Source organism: Streptopelia decaocto (assembly GCF_964273445.1).
Source record: "Streptopelia decaocto genome assembly, chromosome: 16".
NCBI lineage: Eukaryota > Metazoa > Chordata > Aves > Columbiformes > Columbidae > Streptopelia > Streptopelia decaocto.
The window spans coordinates 12,189,663-12,205,160 of record NC_138671.1 but is presented as its reverse complement, the minus strand read 5'-3'; the positions used below and the strand labels follow the sequence as shown (position 1 = coordinate 12,205,160).

Sequence of the window (15,498 nt, the reverse complement as noted above, 5' to 3'; positions counted from 1 at the left end):
GCAGGCCACTACAGAGCACTGTCCCACAGCCAGGCAGCTCTCCAGGGCCATGGTCCCTGTCTATGCCAGGCCATAAGCATCTTAGCAATGCAAGACTGATTCCCTTTCTGACACGTACCTTCCCAGCATGAAAATCACAGTCACTTTGCAGGAACAAGGACAACCCTGTGACAACAGACTGGCCCTTTAGTCCCACCATGCTCCACATAAGACGTGCCACCCATGCGACAGACGCTGGTGTGCTGGAACAGCAACGGGTGGCCGGACCCTGCGCGCTGCCGGGGACACATCACGGTGTCTGGAGGCGGCCACCAGCGAACAGCCAGCACCGGGTCACACAAAATGAGGGGACTGCTGGTCTTCCCACGCTGCAGGTCCACAGGGATGTGCCGCAGCAGAGACGCTCACGAGCCGCAGGAGGACTTGCTGTCCGTGCAGCACAATGAATGACAGGACGACATGGAGAGCAGGTTTTGTGGGCAGGACAGAAAGGACTACGTGTGACAGGGACTGGTGACCTGGGTGGCACTGGTGAGACAGAGCACAGGGGGCAGCATGGCAGAGCACGGATGGAGAAACAGGGACTTGGCCCTAGACTGAAAGCAGGATGGACCAAAATAAATCCCATCTAAATGAAGAGCAGAAAGAATCCTGGGAATTTTCCATGTAGTTGACATGGGAGCGATTAACACCACCGAAGGAAGAGTCAGCATGTCACACTCTGGGCACCTGGAATCAGAACTGCAGACAAAGCCCGGCTTGTGCCAGGTATCCTAACGCCAAGTGCAAACGAGGAAGGAGAACGGCTGGGATGGAGACTCAGCTGGGTGTGCTGCTGCAGCGCAGAGGCGGGAGAGATGCGTCAAAGAACGGCGCGGCTGCCACGGGGCTGCTCTCTTTGCACTGCCCGCCTGAGCACCAGCATCCTGACCGAAAAACGAGCAGCAGCGGGCAGCACGGATCCTCCCGCTCCTGCCAATCCCCCGCTGAGCAAACACACGCAATCTGAGCTCTGACACAAGGCACGTGAGTACCTACAGTCTTCAACTGCTTCTTGTTGTATCCCAAAGAGCAAGGTAGCATTTCTGGGAAAACTCAGTTCTTGAAGCCCAGATCTGGATTTTCACTGGTAATATAATCAGGGAATTTTATCCCACATGCACTGCAAATTCCAAACTGCCTACATGGCATTAAAATGTATATAACAAACTCGCATTGGCCCAAGTAGCAAATAAATCCCTAAATGAAAATAAAAGGTTATCAGGAGCAAGGAACAACCAGAAAGGGCTAAATTTTGCAATACAGAAAAGCAGAACAAAATCTACATAACACAAACTCTCCTGCTGCTCCAACCACGGGAATAAACGGATGCGAGATGGAAGCTGCCAGCCTCCATTGGACACTATCTTCTTGCACTAAAAAACGTGTGAAATGAAGTCCAGGGACCTCCCCGAGCCCTGGGTGACGGCAGCAGCAAGGTAAAGCCCTGCACATCTGGAAGCAGAGGGGCTGCAGCCATGGCGTCATCTGTGCCAAGCTCAGCTGCAAACCAGAGCGTGAGCTCTGACAGGACCAGCAAGAGCTGAGAGACCCTCGCTGCTCTGATACGGACTGGATACCAGTCTGGCACCCGAGAGCCGCAGCTCCCTCGCGCGCTGTTCTGCAGCTGTGTCAACCGCAACGCCACACGTGTATTTGTTCAAGGATGCTCAAGACAAAAATACCGTCTCCCCCGCAGTGGTGACCCGGTTACCGTGGCTTTCTCATCTGGTGTCCTGCAAGGGGCTCGGCAGGTGCTCGCAGAGGGGAGAATCCGTTGCTGTGCAAGTGACTCGGCCCTCAGGGCAACTGCAAAGAGAAGCCACAGCAAGGAGGGAGCGACGTATCTGAACAGCTGCCAGAACGGCTGTGGAATGGCCATGGAAACCTTCTTCAAGACCACAAATAACTGGTTTGGGAAATTCTCCTGCTGCTCAGTAAAGGAAAACATTGTCACTCGCTTTGCACAGTGTTGCATTTCTCAAGAATATTTCTACGGTGAAAAGACAGTTGTTCCTTCAGGGCCCTCAGGTGCACAGGCTTCTTGCACGCTCAGCCAGAGGACGGAACGACGGCCAGCGTTGGTGTCACAGCATAGCCCAGGCTGGGACACGACCAACGGGCAGAGAGGGAAGATGAGGAGGCACCAACTCCCTGGGCTCAGATCTGCTGCTCCTGTGCCATCCTCCTCCAGAGCAGCGGGACGCTGTGTGCAGCTCCCTCTCATCTGCTTGCCGAGACCTCCAAACGTTTTGTTCCCACGAGCCCCTTCCTTGACTTCTCTACAGGGCTGGGCCGGCAGTTCAGCCCCTGTAAGGCCGGGGAAGAGCCTGAGTGCTCTCGACGCCAGGAGATGCTCATCACCAGCCCTGCGGACACCACCTCCCAGAAAAGAGGCAGCGCAGCTCTGGGAGGTGACTGTCCTCAGGGGGACTCACCATTCTGTTTCTCAAGGAGACCTCAGTGCCCAAGACTGGCACCTATGGTAGGTGCCAGAGCTACAAAGAGATGTGAACATCCATGCACTCCTCCTGGCCAGTGTTACTGCTCTGCTCCATGGGAAGTTTCAGGGGTTCCCTCTCAGGTGATGACGACCTCTTTTGGTGACACCAAACTCTTCTACTGGCTGCTTCTCCTACTGTACTTGGTGCTGGGAAGGCCAAACCTTGAACCCTGGGGGCAGTTTTAGGCCCCTCACACCAAGAAAGGCCTTGAGGTGCTGGAGCGAGTGGAGAGAAGGGAACGGAGCTGGTGAGGGGCTGGAGCACAAGTGTGATGGAGCGGCTGAGGGACCTGGGGGGTTCAGCTGGAGAACAGGAGCTGAGGGGAGACCTTCTGATCTCTGAACTGCCTGAAAGGAGCTTGGAGCCAGGGGGGGTCGGGCTCTGCTCCCCAGGAACAAGCGCCAGGAGCAGAGGAAACGGCCTCAAGTTGCACCAGGGGAGGTTGAGGTTGGATCTGGGGAACAATTTCTTCCCCAAAGGGCTGTGGGGCATTGGAACAGGCTGCCCAGGGCAGTGCTGGAGTCACCAGCCCTGGAGGGTTGGACAGACAGACATGAGGTTCTCAGGACATGGGGCAGTGCCAGGGGTGGGTTATGGTTGGACTCGATAATCTTGAGGGTCTCTTCCAACCGAAGTGATTCTATGAAATCTTGTGTGTTGCTCAGGCATTAAGGCTGTGGAAAAATTAACTGGGCTCCCTGCAGTTTTTGTAACTCCCGACCTCAAGGACTTGCCCACAGAATTTGCAGGCTCTCAGTGAGGTTCTGTGACAGAGTTACTTAGCAGAGCTGGAACGGTATTTTCCAGCTCTCCAAAACTGCTCCCTCTCCCTGTTAATCTAACCCAGGTCTGGAAACAGTGGTGGGGGTGGCACTGAGGGGCTGGGTCCCAGCTCTGGGGTACTGGAGGGTGTCCTTCCAAAACATGGCCAGATGGAGAAGACCTCCGAAGTCCTACGTGAAAGGTGCCTCTTCAAGTGCTAGAGAATCTACCATAGTGCCCATGAAGTTGTCCTGGTCATTAATTATGCTCCTAATACCGTATTTTTAATACTAGTCTTGTTCTAAGAGATGCCCAGGGGCTCTTGTTTCTACTTTGCAGGATTAAGGAATCCTGTCCTTGCAACAGCCTCTTTCCCCAGTAGGTACTTTCTGACTCCAATGAAGTCACCTCTTAAGGTTTTCTTTGAGATTAGCAACAGAACAGCTTATGCTTTTAAGATTGTTTGGATTCTATTTTATGGCTATGCTATAACCCCCCCAGGTTTTTAGCATCTCTTTACAAACTTAAGAGTCTGAAATGGAACAAACTTGCAGTGTTTCTCTCTCCCGCAAGTACACAGTAAGAGCAGTGGTTCTGGTGCATCCCCCTGGCTGCACACCTGGTTACAACCGGGATGCTGCTTTGGGACTGTGCGCTCTCCTGTCATCTCCAGGAGCCCGTCTGTCACCCCCGAGGGAGTGAGTCGGGGTCCAGGCAGAGCCCAGTTTATCAGACATTTAAATCACACTGTAAACATTTTTATAATACAGAATTTAGCAACACTGATTTTATATTTTCTTGGATATTATTAGATGTAGGCCAAGGAAAAGTAACACTGATGTCCCATTATAAATCCTCTTTCCCATTCAATAAAGTCCTTTAAACAGTTACACTCTGAATTCTATCAGTGGAGCCATTTACTAATGCAAATTTTTGATGCTTGATTTGGTTGCAGCCCAGACTCCACTAGTCCAGGTTTATTACAGCAATACATTTACCTCTTTTAACAAGAGGTATAAGGTCACTGAGAATATGCTGTGCCAGGCCAAATGGGACCTCGTTGCCTTCATTAATGTTCCTGCCAGTCTTTCTGAGCCTGGCAGGCGTCCCCTTGTCCCCCAGCCCACCACTTTCCTGGGATCTTCCTGCTATTGAGACGGAAGAATTGAGATACTGTTGGGAACGGCAGCTGGGAGGGGATGCTAATCCCATGTGAACGGAAACCAGCGTCTCCACCTGGAAAATACTGGAGGAGAAGTTTTTAAATGAAACATTCAGAATAAATATGTAAAGGAAATAGGAGGGGAGGAAAGGCCATTCTCTAGAAACATGATCTCTGCTGATAATCTCCATGCAGCCACGGGTGTCGTGGCTGACCTTGGGGAGGGACAGGAAATCAAAGAACAGGGGATTTTGGAAGGAATATCTGAATGCAAAAGCCCATGCAGGGATGAACGTTTTGGCTGAATTTTGACAATTATAATACTCTGATCTCCTGTGTAGTGTTTTCCTTCAGAAGGTGGAGACGTGGCCGCACACAGGTGGTGTTACTGCTGCTGTGCCAGAGGCGGTGGACTGAGGAGCAGGGGAAGTGGCAGGTCCACCCCGTCTGGGGTTGGACAGACGGAGATGATGTTCTCAGGGACATGGGTTAGTGCCCGAGTTGGGTTATGGTTGGACTCTATGGTCTTTTCCAATCAAAATGGCTCTGTGTGGTTCACCGCCCTGATGACCGCGTCCTGCTCTTTGTGGCTCTCCATCACCCCTGTGCAGCTCCTCAGGGCCGCGGGGGCTGCTCCGGGCCACCCCAGCCCCGCCAGCTGCGCCCCACCAGAGCTAACCCACGGCAAGCAGGAGCAGGCTGCTGCTTCCAGCTCCATCTCCAATGCGTCCCAGGACAACTATCGCCAAACCTGACTTTTAGGCACTTCCCAATGTAAATCTCCGTGTCCAAAATGACTTCTTTACACCTTTTCACATTCACCCCTCCACAAACCTCAAGTCTTGTCCGCAATACTTCTGCCCAAGCAATCTGCTTACACATTTCCCCAGGTTTATATAAACTGCATCTGCAGACAAACTTCTAAATGGGCGTGGAGGAAAATGGCATCTTGCTGTGTCCCCAGCAGGACGGGGTGGAAGCGCCGATGCAGAGACGTGAGCTGAGCCCTGCGGCGGAGCCGCTCAGCACCAGCTCTGTGCCGCGTGATCCACGGAGACTAGTTTGGACACGAGAGTCCCGCACAGGGCAAACCTCATGGACCATTTTAGCAGATGAATGAGCAAACAGAGATGATGTTCTCCGCTGAAACCCCTGAAGCACGTGGGTGACAGCAGCAGCACAGGAGCCGGGAGGGCTGCGCTCAGAGCTCAGGCATCTCCCTGGCCTTTGCTGCGCCGCGGGTGGCAGAGCCAGGAGCCCGTCCTCACAGGAGGACGGTGCCACTTGTCTGCCAGTCTCCTCCCAAATTTGTTTTCTCAGTCATAAAACTGATGTCTGGGTGCCAAGTTTCAGAGGGGGGAGAAAAAAAAAAAAGAAGTCCGACACACAGCAATATTCAGGAGCACCCAAGAGGATTCAGCTGCATGAATGCAAATCCACAGCCTGCCTGTTCAGATAAATAAACGACTCAGCCCAGTGAAAACCTGGGCACTGGGTGAAGAGTGTGAAGCTGAAACAGAGGGTGTTGCTGCAGCTGTGCTGGGGTGAAGGATTTGGAGAGCTCCTGCACCCTGCGGCCTCTCCCCGCACGCGTGGGCAGGCGGGAGCGGGCTCGGAGCCACCACCGGCCCTGGAAATCCTTCCTTTTCCATGCACGAGCCATCCAAGCACGGGGACACAACCTCCACCCCGCGCAACGCTGCTGCCAGCACCAACTGCCCATCTTCGCTGGGGATAAATGAGGAGCAGGAAATGCATCCCGAGCTCCAGTCCGCAGTGGCACCGCAGTGACAGGGCTGTGCTGGCTCTGTGCACCGGCAGGGACGAGCAGGAGGGTGTTTGTGGGGACACGGGTTGTGCATCGGCACCAAGAAGGCACCGCACATCCCCCTGCCCACTCCTCCTCTCGACAGCCCTCAGGGACAGCCCAGGGGAGGAGGGTCCAGGTGCCACAGGGCACTGGGGCACAGCCACAGCTCCCAGGTGACCTGGGAAAAGGACTGGAGGGATCAAGGATGCTTGTGGCACCAAACTCTGCCCCTGGAGAGGTCCCAGAGGGGCAGGGCAGGGGAGGACATCTATCCTCACATGGGCTGCGTCCTCCCTTACCAGGCACTTCCAGTTTCCTCCGTTCTCTTGGACACAGAAACTGGGTTCATCTGAGCATTAAGAAGGCAAAAGCAGTAAAGCCACAGAGAGCACGAGCTCCCGCGTGGCATGCGGGGCCTCCCCTCCCACCCAAATCAGCAGACCCCGCCGCAGCGGGAGGCTGGGAGGGGACGGGGGAGCCGGGGCCGGCCAGGAGCACCCTCACCCCATTGCTGGCTGAGGGCTGCAGGCCGTGGAGCCCCCCAGAGCAGCCCCCAGCGCTGGCACCAGCACGGCCCTGTCTCGGGAGGGCTCAGCAAGCGCTGGGGCTGCGCCGGGGCCGGCTGTGCCCGGGGAGCGCGGCAGCTCAATACGTCCTTTCTTTCTGTCTATAACAGAAGGCAAGGCACCAACACATACACCTTTACTGCAATATAATGATCACAGAGGAATTCAAAACGAAAACAACTTCTCCTGCACTGGCAGCTCCAAGAATGGTAACGCTGCTTTCTGTGACAGCTCTAACAATTTTGGTTAAACCAAACGGCACTTGCTCAGCAGCTGGATGTGGCTCCTGCTGCCTGATCACACTGCTCCCGGTCAAACTGGCCAACAGCCAATGTTATTGTTATCAACAGCTATTTGGGGACCCAGCTCCAGTGAACATGGTGTTATCGGGTTTCTTTGGTGGGCAAGTGCTCATGCTACAAGAATTACTGAAAGTGCCATGGGACAAGTGGGCCTTGGAGGGTAACGCGCTCTCATTGACAGGAGCATCCTCCAGCAGCCTGCCCTGGCTGAACAGTCACAGTATTTTGCACCATAAAGTTGCCTATTTTGCACCAAAAAAAACACTTCCTTTTCAAAGGAATATGACTGGCCTGACTCCCTCCCAGGTACACTCAGGTTTGATCACAGCATCACTACAGCCATGGGCCTCTGCTGGCTCGGAGAAGGAGCTGGCAGATGTGCCTGCGTGCTGCGGACATCTCCCCATTTCCCAGGCTTCTCAGTGCGTGGAAACACTCATGTACTTGGAGCGGAGGCCCTGAGTGTGGAGCGGGGAGGAAGAGGCCAGCTGTCTCCCACAGCGCTTGCCAGCGGCTGCCTCGCCCCGCACACCACGGACTGTGCCAAGGCTCTTCAAATCAGGAACTGAACTGAAACACTTGTGCTCACTTAAAAATGGGACAGTCCGGAGCTGGTGGTGGAGACGCACAAAGAGCAGAGTGGATACGCACAGCCAGGGAGGAAAGACAAGGGGCTGCTGGAAGCTCCCAGCCACCCCAGGCCCAGGAGAGTGAAGCAGCAAAGTGATTTACAGACATACTCGTAACACTCCTGTCGCAACTCAACCAGCAGCCTGTGCAGAGCTGACCATCTACCCCCCTAGTTGTAAGAAAAAGCGGGAACACAAATTCCTGTGATTATAGCCCACTGAACGCGGGAGGGCGCAGGAGTGAGTAATTTTTCAAGAGCCCTATTTACAGACCTGACACCCAGCTCAGAGGACAGGGAAAAGTCAACAGTAACTCCCCGGTGCCTGCGGTCTGGGATGCAAATACCCAGCCTGGGGTCAGCCCAGCCCAGCCTGCGCTGGGCACCTGCGCTCAGCGTCCCAACCACCCGCACCAACGGGGCAGCTGGCCCGACCCTGTGCCCTGCAGGGAGCTCCACGCACATGCCCGAAGCGCTCAAAGCAGACAAGCCTCTGCCGTCTCTCCAGCCTCAAAAGGTCTTTACTGAAGCAAACTGCCTCATTTCACCATGTCACAGAAGTCTAGAGCTTGCACAGACTTTGCTGCACAACACCACCGGTCTCCAGTAACAGATTCCATCTGCACTGTTCTGTCTGGCTCACTGAGCTACTGGCTCTGCTATACGAGGACAGTGAAAAGGTCAAATGCTCTGAAATTCAGACTTTGTGCTGCACAGATCAGGATCGGGCAGACAGGTTTTGCCTTGGACGCCACAGTCAGATAAAAGCCGTATGAGAGCTGTCATCTGGACCACAAGGGCACTGTACCTTAAAAGAGACTTTCCTTTTTTGTTCCCTTGGTGGTAGGTAACACAGCTCAAAACCTGGTATTTTTCACCATGCAGAGCCATAAGATAAGCCACGAGAGTTAAATATGTCACTGAAATTAAAGCTACATCGACAGCCGCAGACACAGAGCTTCCTGTGCAAGGTACCTCAGCTCATGTGAAACCAAGAGGTGCATTTTCAAAGCAATCCAATGCACAGAAAGGTTTAAAACCCTCAGACAGCTTTGACAGTTACCACCACAGCCTGTCTCTTTGGCGGGGAGGGAAGCAAACAAGCGGGACAGACTCCCCGGAGCCACAGCTCAGCCCAAGCGATTTCCACCAGCTGCTCTGCTCCCGTCGCTCTCCAGAATCGCATTCTCCCAGAATTAAGTTATGGCACACTTTGGAGTCGAAGTGGTTTGCAAAAATCACTGTAATGCTGCTCTGTAGTAACTCCTGTGACATTATCTTACCACAGCAAATGGATTTCTTGCATACTAAGAAAACCCTGCGCCCAGACGGCGCTGCCTCTTTGGTTTGGAGCGAGCGGGCGCTGCTGGAAGGCTCGGAGCAGCTCTCCGCTCCAGCGCCGTAGCATGGGAACTCAGCAAAAAAAAAGGGGATTTTGTTCACTTTGCCACAGCCTGGATGCCGTCGCCGGTGCTGCCGGAGCAGTGCTCAGTCCAGAACTCGGTTTCATCTGGGAAGGGGGTGCTGATCCACGGGCAACGGGCTGACACTTGAGCCACGGCCGCACAGAACGGGGCACGGTCCGGCAGAGCCCACAGACGCGGCAGCTCCCGCCGCCCAGCGCATCCCACTCACCGCCATGTACGGCCGGCACCCGGCGTCCCGCGTCTTGGCGATGGAGTCCACAAGCTGTCCACTAATGCCGAAGTCACAGAGTTTAATATTTCCATTTCTGTCCAGAAGAATATTGGAAGGTTTGATGTCTGCAAGGGAAAGAAATTTAAACCCATAAGTCACGGCTGGAGGTTTCAATTTCGAGAGCAGCAGCTGCAGAGAATCGACAGCGGCAGCGCTGGCGATGGCCATCGCCCCTCGGCGTGGGGCAGGCGGCCACGGGACGTGTCCCCATGGCTGCATGGGGACACAGAGCCGACCCCAACGTGCCACATGCCCACGGGCAGAGGCAGACACCCAACCAGCTGGAAATCTCACTGAATGGAAAACCACTGACTGAAGGAGGAATGAAACAGCCGCTGGGGACACACCTGAGCAAAACCTGTACTCACACTCGCGGTAGCGCACATGCTAATTACACTTGGTCGTGAAGCAAAGGTTGCTTGCAATTGCTTTTGTAGGCAAGAAGACACGAACTCACCTCTGTGAATGATTTTCAAGTTTTCTTTTAAGTGGTTTAGTGCTTTCACAGTCTAGGAAAGAAAAACAGATTAAAAATAAGCAAATATCGTAAGATTCTTGTGATTATTGAACTTCTGGACATCCAAGAACTGGGGGAAAAACATATAATATATTGATATCTCAATGTGGTAATCTGTCAGGTAAGGAAAGTATTTTTCTAACAGTCTTTCCTGCAAACAAAAGGTGATACAAGAGGGGTGCTTAAGGGTGCTTAAGTAAACACGTATCACTTGTTACAACCTGGAAAGATCCCACTCTTGGAGACGAGAGCAAGAAGTGAAGTCAAGCGATTTCTGATGTTAGTTATCTTGAATAACAACTTATTTCAAGCACTCTGCTGTACTTTTGCAGTAGGTAACAACCTCCCATTCCACTGGCTGGGCAGCAGCGTGGGGAGCAGCAGAGCAGCCTGTTCCGATTTAACCTCTCACCATCAAATGGAAGAGACACTTAGGGAGCCTGATTTCACAGGGTGGCTTAACAAAAACCTTGAAAATTCACCATTTGAATTAATTTCACTTCTGTTCAAAAGATCATTGAAAACCATGGCCAAAAGACTGCCCTGAACCTGATGGTAAGAGTTCACGCTCCGCTGCAAAGTCCTCTGAAGCTGCACGACTGTGAGAATGAAGTCTGTCACTGGGGAACGCCTCCCGAAACACTGGTGCTTTGTGCTGGCCCAACCCCGCACACCAGGGTTCGGGTAATAAAGCTCTGGCGGGCTCTGGGGCAGCTCAAGTGTCTTCTCCTCGTGCCCACCTTGCTCCTCCAGCGCAGGAGAAACCTGTTGTCTCTGAACAACAGAGCATCGACTGATTTTTAGGCAGGTCCGCAGTGGAATGAGACTGAATGGTCTCCTTAGACTTAAGCTTCAGCAAGAGAAAGTCTGCTGGACTTAATGGTTGAACTTTGGTTTAATTCCCAGCTGACTCTGTCAGAAGCTTCTGTCCCTGCGTCAGGCAGGTGAAGCAGAAGCTCACAGCTCTTTAACCTGGACTCAACCAGGTCTAACATGACACGAAAGGTTGTTGGGACATCAAGCTGCGGGCTGCAGCACAAACCTCACCTGCACACGATGGGGATGCCGGAGCAGGCACACACAGACCTTCTGCACCTGGAGCCAGCAAGGCCTAAGATACTTAGGGTCAGTATTGTCATACCAGAGTTAATACATGTCATTTCTCATTTGTTTTGTAGAAAAAGGTGGACAGAAAGAAACCCCAGACCACAGGATCTAACAAGAACCCGTCTCAGGTCCTACAGCGAGTCTGTGCAGAGGATGTGGCTCAGGAGCTGCTGGGGCCTCCAGCTTGCAATGGGAGGGAAGGACAGCAGTGTTCTGTGAGCAGCCACAGCCTCCCACACCACGCACCTGCTGTGGGTATCAGGTATGGAAAGTTTTACATCACTCAGCACATCCACCCCTCACTCCCAGGTCAGAAACAACCCAAGTGGCCATTTCCCTGGCTAGGACTGGAAGCTTTGGTGCGCTCGCACAGCACGCCGTCTGCACAGGGTAAGGAGAGAAACGCCTTAAACCTCAGCTCAAATCTCTGTCCAAACTGTCTTCATCAGGAAAACACTTCGCAAGATCTGTCTCAGCCAAAATGTGTGTCAGCATGTCTCTAACACCTGCAAACCCTGAAAGAATCTCCTTTTCTTTCTCCTGCAGAATTAAGATATAACTCCAAGCAGACTACTACGGAAGGACAGACCTTATCCAGACGTCTCTTGTCCAGTTCTCAAGACTTGCTTTGGACAGTAACACATTTAGTTCATTTTCATTCTCGGCTATAAACACCTAAATATGTGACAGTACACGAGCCATCAGGGCAGCCTGTTAGCTGTAAGAAGTGGCGACAGGTCCAGGGAGGGCCAACATCTTATAAAGATGCCCCTAAGAAGAGGGAAGATGGTTTTCTCCCAAGATCAGGCACTGAGCGGAATCTGACCACGCACTTCCAAGAGGTCACAGTTTGTGACTTGCTGAGCACCTTCCTGTCACGCTGACAGCTCAGGACACCAGCTCAGTGCCGCCTTCACGTCCTCATGTTCTTCACCGTGAGGCACTGGCACAGGCTGCCCAGAGAGCTGGGGATGCCCCATCCCTGGCCGTGTTCAAGGCCAGGCTGGACAGAATTCTGAGAACCTGGTCTACTGGAAGGTGTCCCTGCCCACGGCAGGGTGCTGGAACTAGATGATCTTTTAAGGTCTCTTCCCACCCAAACCATTGTATGTTTCTATGATTCTGTAGAGAGGCAGTCTGTCCATCTGTCGACAACACGGCACGGCTCCAGCGTTCACTCACGTTTCCCCCCGTTACTCCTGAATGGTGCTTCACTTCTGCAGCCCTCCATTTCCCAGCAGCCTCACTGAACTAATTGATTATTTTTTACTGGGCCAGGACTTCTAGTTAAGTCAAGAAAGCATCAACCAGGTTCCCCACTTGCCAAGACCCACATGTACTTTTGGGAGCCTTTTGCAAAAGGCCACCAGAGGATCCTCTGGACTGGACTGGCACAGCACCCCCAGCTGTGGATCTGACAGCTTTTTATGGGCTTCAGGAACCTTTCAACACCCTTTACAACAAGAAGAGAAACAGCTCATCTGTTTCAGGCACCTTCCTTGGGATTAGACGACCCGCACCCAGCTGCCACTGACACCACCAAGCGATCCCTGAGGAGGGAGTGCAGACCCCAGGACCTGCTTTTCCATCATGCAACATGCTACGAGAAAGTCAGAGCATAGTCAAGGATCGTTAAAACTGTGGGGCAATCCAACAGCAGATCGACCAGCTTTCTCACATGGGAGTGAAGGAGAGTTCAGTTGTCCACATTGGCTTCAAAAACATACAGAAAAATGTTTAACAAAATACTCACAGCTAAAGTGATTTTGCCTAGGATTTCTTCTGGAATAACATCATCTAATACACTATATACATATTTGTAAAACTTATCAAACGAGGTAGACATGAGCTCCATACAGATCCAACAGTCACCCTGAAAAGAGAAAAGAATCTGCGTTACTGTCATGATAAAAACGAGAAAAAAAATACAGAGAGCATGAAGAGATCACTTGAATCCAATAAAATACACTAACAGTAACATGCATTGGACAGGAAGGATGGAGCCATCTTGATTAATTTTAGCAATGGAAGACTTGCCCCCTATGCACTTCTCCCCCACCCCAGCAGAGGAATCTGGATGACCAGCTCAGACCTGATATTACATTTGAGATGCTTGACTCTACAATGAATCCAAGTTCCAAAACCTGTTTGGCTCTCCAGAAGGCGGCAGACACAGTGAAACACCAGCGTGCACAGTAAGACTAAAAAAAACACCTTCATTTTATGAGTGCCCTGCAGGGGACAGAAGATGCTGCACACAATGTTCGGAGATAGCATCTAGGCAAGAGAAAATGAAAATGCACCCAAGCATGTGGGGGGTTTTCTTCTTCTGCATCTTACAGTTAAACAATTTAAATGCAGAAAATTGTAAAACATACTCCTAATCTGCATGAAACCAAGCTAAGCTGAACTATCATAGCAGAATTACATGTCTTTTTATCAAACTCTCTGCTGAGATCTGTAAATTGACCTGCTCACAACAGATTTGCTTGGGATCAGAAATGGATCCCCACAATACAGAAGGACCTCGTGGTGACGGACAGCTCAGCCAGGGACTGATCTTGGTTATTTCTCTTGAACACTTTACCTCCAGTTGATGGTGACAGAAGGCTCTGAGTGAGCCAGTTCTGTAGACTCACGTACTTCAGACAACTCTGCATTGCTAGAAATACAAACCCACTAGTGTTGGGAGCAGGGGCTGCCTGCCTGGTTACACCGGAGCTGCGCGCTTCTGGGATGTGAGAACAACAGAGGAGAAACTCCCCCAAGTAACTGTCCTACAGAAGGCGGATTCTTCCCAATGTCACAAAACACAAACCAGCCAAACTCTACGTTAATACATGGAAATGAAATAAGAGACAAACGGGCACGGACACGCTGGAGGTGTGAAGCCCCGCACTCCCATCCCGCACGCACGCGTCGTTCTGCTTGGAGCAATCTGCGTGAGAGCAGGAACAATTCTCAAGTTAGATTTAGCTGACGGAAAAGCTTGTAGAGCCGCAGATTTTAAGGTCAAAAGGGCTTTTCTGCCTTTCAGAATGACCTCCTGGGAAACACAAGCCAAGGAACTGCATCTGCCAGGATGTCTCCATTCCAAACGCTTGGTTTAGTGGGAAGAGAAGTTCCAGCGAAGGTGCTGTCAAACACTGCGCACCGCTATCCACAGCGACAGCAGAGCCACCCAGCCCACTCTTGAGCTGCTCACACACGTACGTGCCAGGCTGCTTCAGCAAAACACAGGGACCTGGGGGTTCTGGTCAGTGGCAAGTTGAACATGAGCCACCAGTGTCCCTGGAGCCAAGAGGGCCCCGTGTCCCAGCGCACCCAGCACAGCACGGCCAGCGGGCAGGGGCATCGTCCCGCTCTGCTCTGCGCTGGGGCGGCCTCACCTGCAGCATTCACTGTGTGCAGGGCTGGGGACACGGGAGAAAGGAGATAAAGCTACTGGAGAGTGTCCAGAGGAGGGACACCAAGTTGGGGAAGGGTTTGGAGGGGAAGCCGTGTGAGGAGCAGCTGCAGTCCCTGGGTCTGTTCAGCTGGAGCAGAGCAGCCTGAGGGCAGAGCTCATGGGCTGCAGGTTCCTCAGCAGGAGCAGGAGGGGCAGGGTGAGCTCTGCTCTGTGACAGTGACAGAGCCCAGGGAACGGCAGAAGATGTGCCAGGGAGGGTCAGTGGGACATGAGGAAAAGGTTCTTCACTCAGAGGTGCCGGACACTGAACAGGCTCCCCAGGGAGGTGTCACGGCCCAACCTGACAGTGTTCAAGGAGAGACTGGACAACGTGCTCAGACACACGGGGTGACCTGTGGGGTGTCCTGTGCAGGGACAGGAGCTGGACTCCATGATCCTTGGAGGTCCCTTCCAGCTCAGGACATTCTATGAAATGCCACAAAACCAGACTGCAAACTGCCAGAAGTGTCCCACGTACCACCAGCATTACAGGCGCTGCTGCTTTAATGACCGTGAATCCGTCACCGTCTCCCGCCAAGGGAGGGATTCTGCCTCCGAAAGCCTCTCCCTCCTGAGCAGAGGGGATCTGCTCTCCTAGGAAGGACCAAGCCACCTGTGGGCTGGCTGGAGAAGACAACTGTGGGTTCAGAGCCACGGGGAGCCCCATTTCGTGCTGCTCACCTGGCACCAGGGTTTTTACATCAGCACAAGGCAGAGTGGGAGCTCATGTCGCCCACCCAAGGGAAATGGCTGCTAAAAGCCTGAGCCCAGAAAACACACGTGTCACCCAAAACAAAGCAGAAGGGACTGATCCCAGAGGACACAAAAGCAGATACCATAGCAAAAGAGGCAAGCACAGTGCAGCAGGAAAAGGACACGACCAGGGAAAGGGGAGTCCAGGCTGCTGGAGAAGCTGAGACTGGCTGTGGATTGATGTGGCTGAGGACCTGTTCGG

At 52.8% G+C, this 15,498-nt stretch overlaps 1 protein-coding gene across 2 annotated transcripts in view; it reads right to left on the bottom strand.

The window, feature by feature from the left end:
* MAP2K4 (mitogen-activated protein kinase kinase 4) overlaps positions 1-15,498 on the bottom strand; it is a 94,911-nt gene that overhangs the window by 12,209 nt on the left and 67,204 nt on the right. For both annotated transcript variants that reach the window (XM_082066939.1, XM_082066940.1), the window contains exons 5-7: positions 12,849-12,968; positions 9,929-9,980; positions 9,409-9,536 (exon numbers count right to left, since the gene is read on the bottom strand). In XM_082066939.1, the coding sequence (XP_081923065.1) occupies positions 9,409-9,536; positions 9,929-9,980; positions 12,849-12,968 (300 nt within the window). The remainder of the gene's footprint in view (positions 1-9,408; positions 9,537-9,928; positions 9,981-12,848; positions 12,969-15,498) is intronic.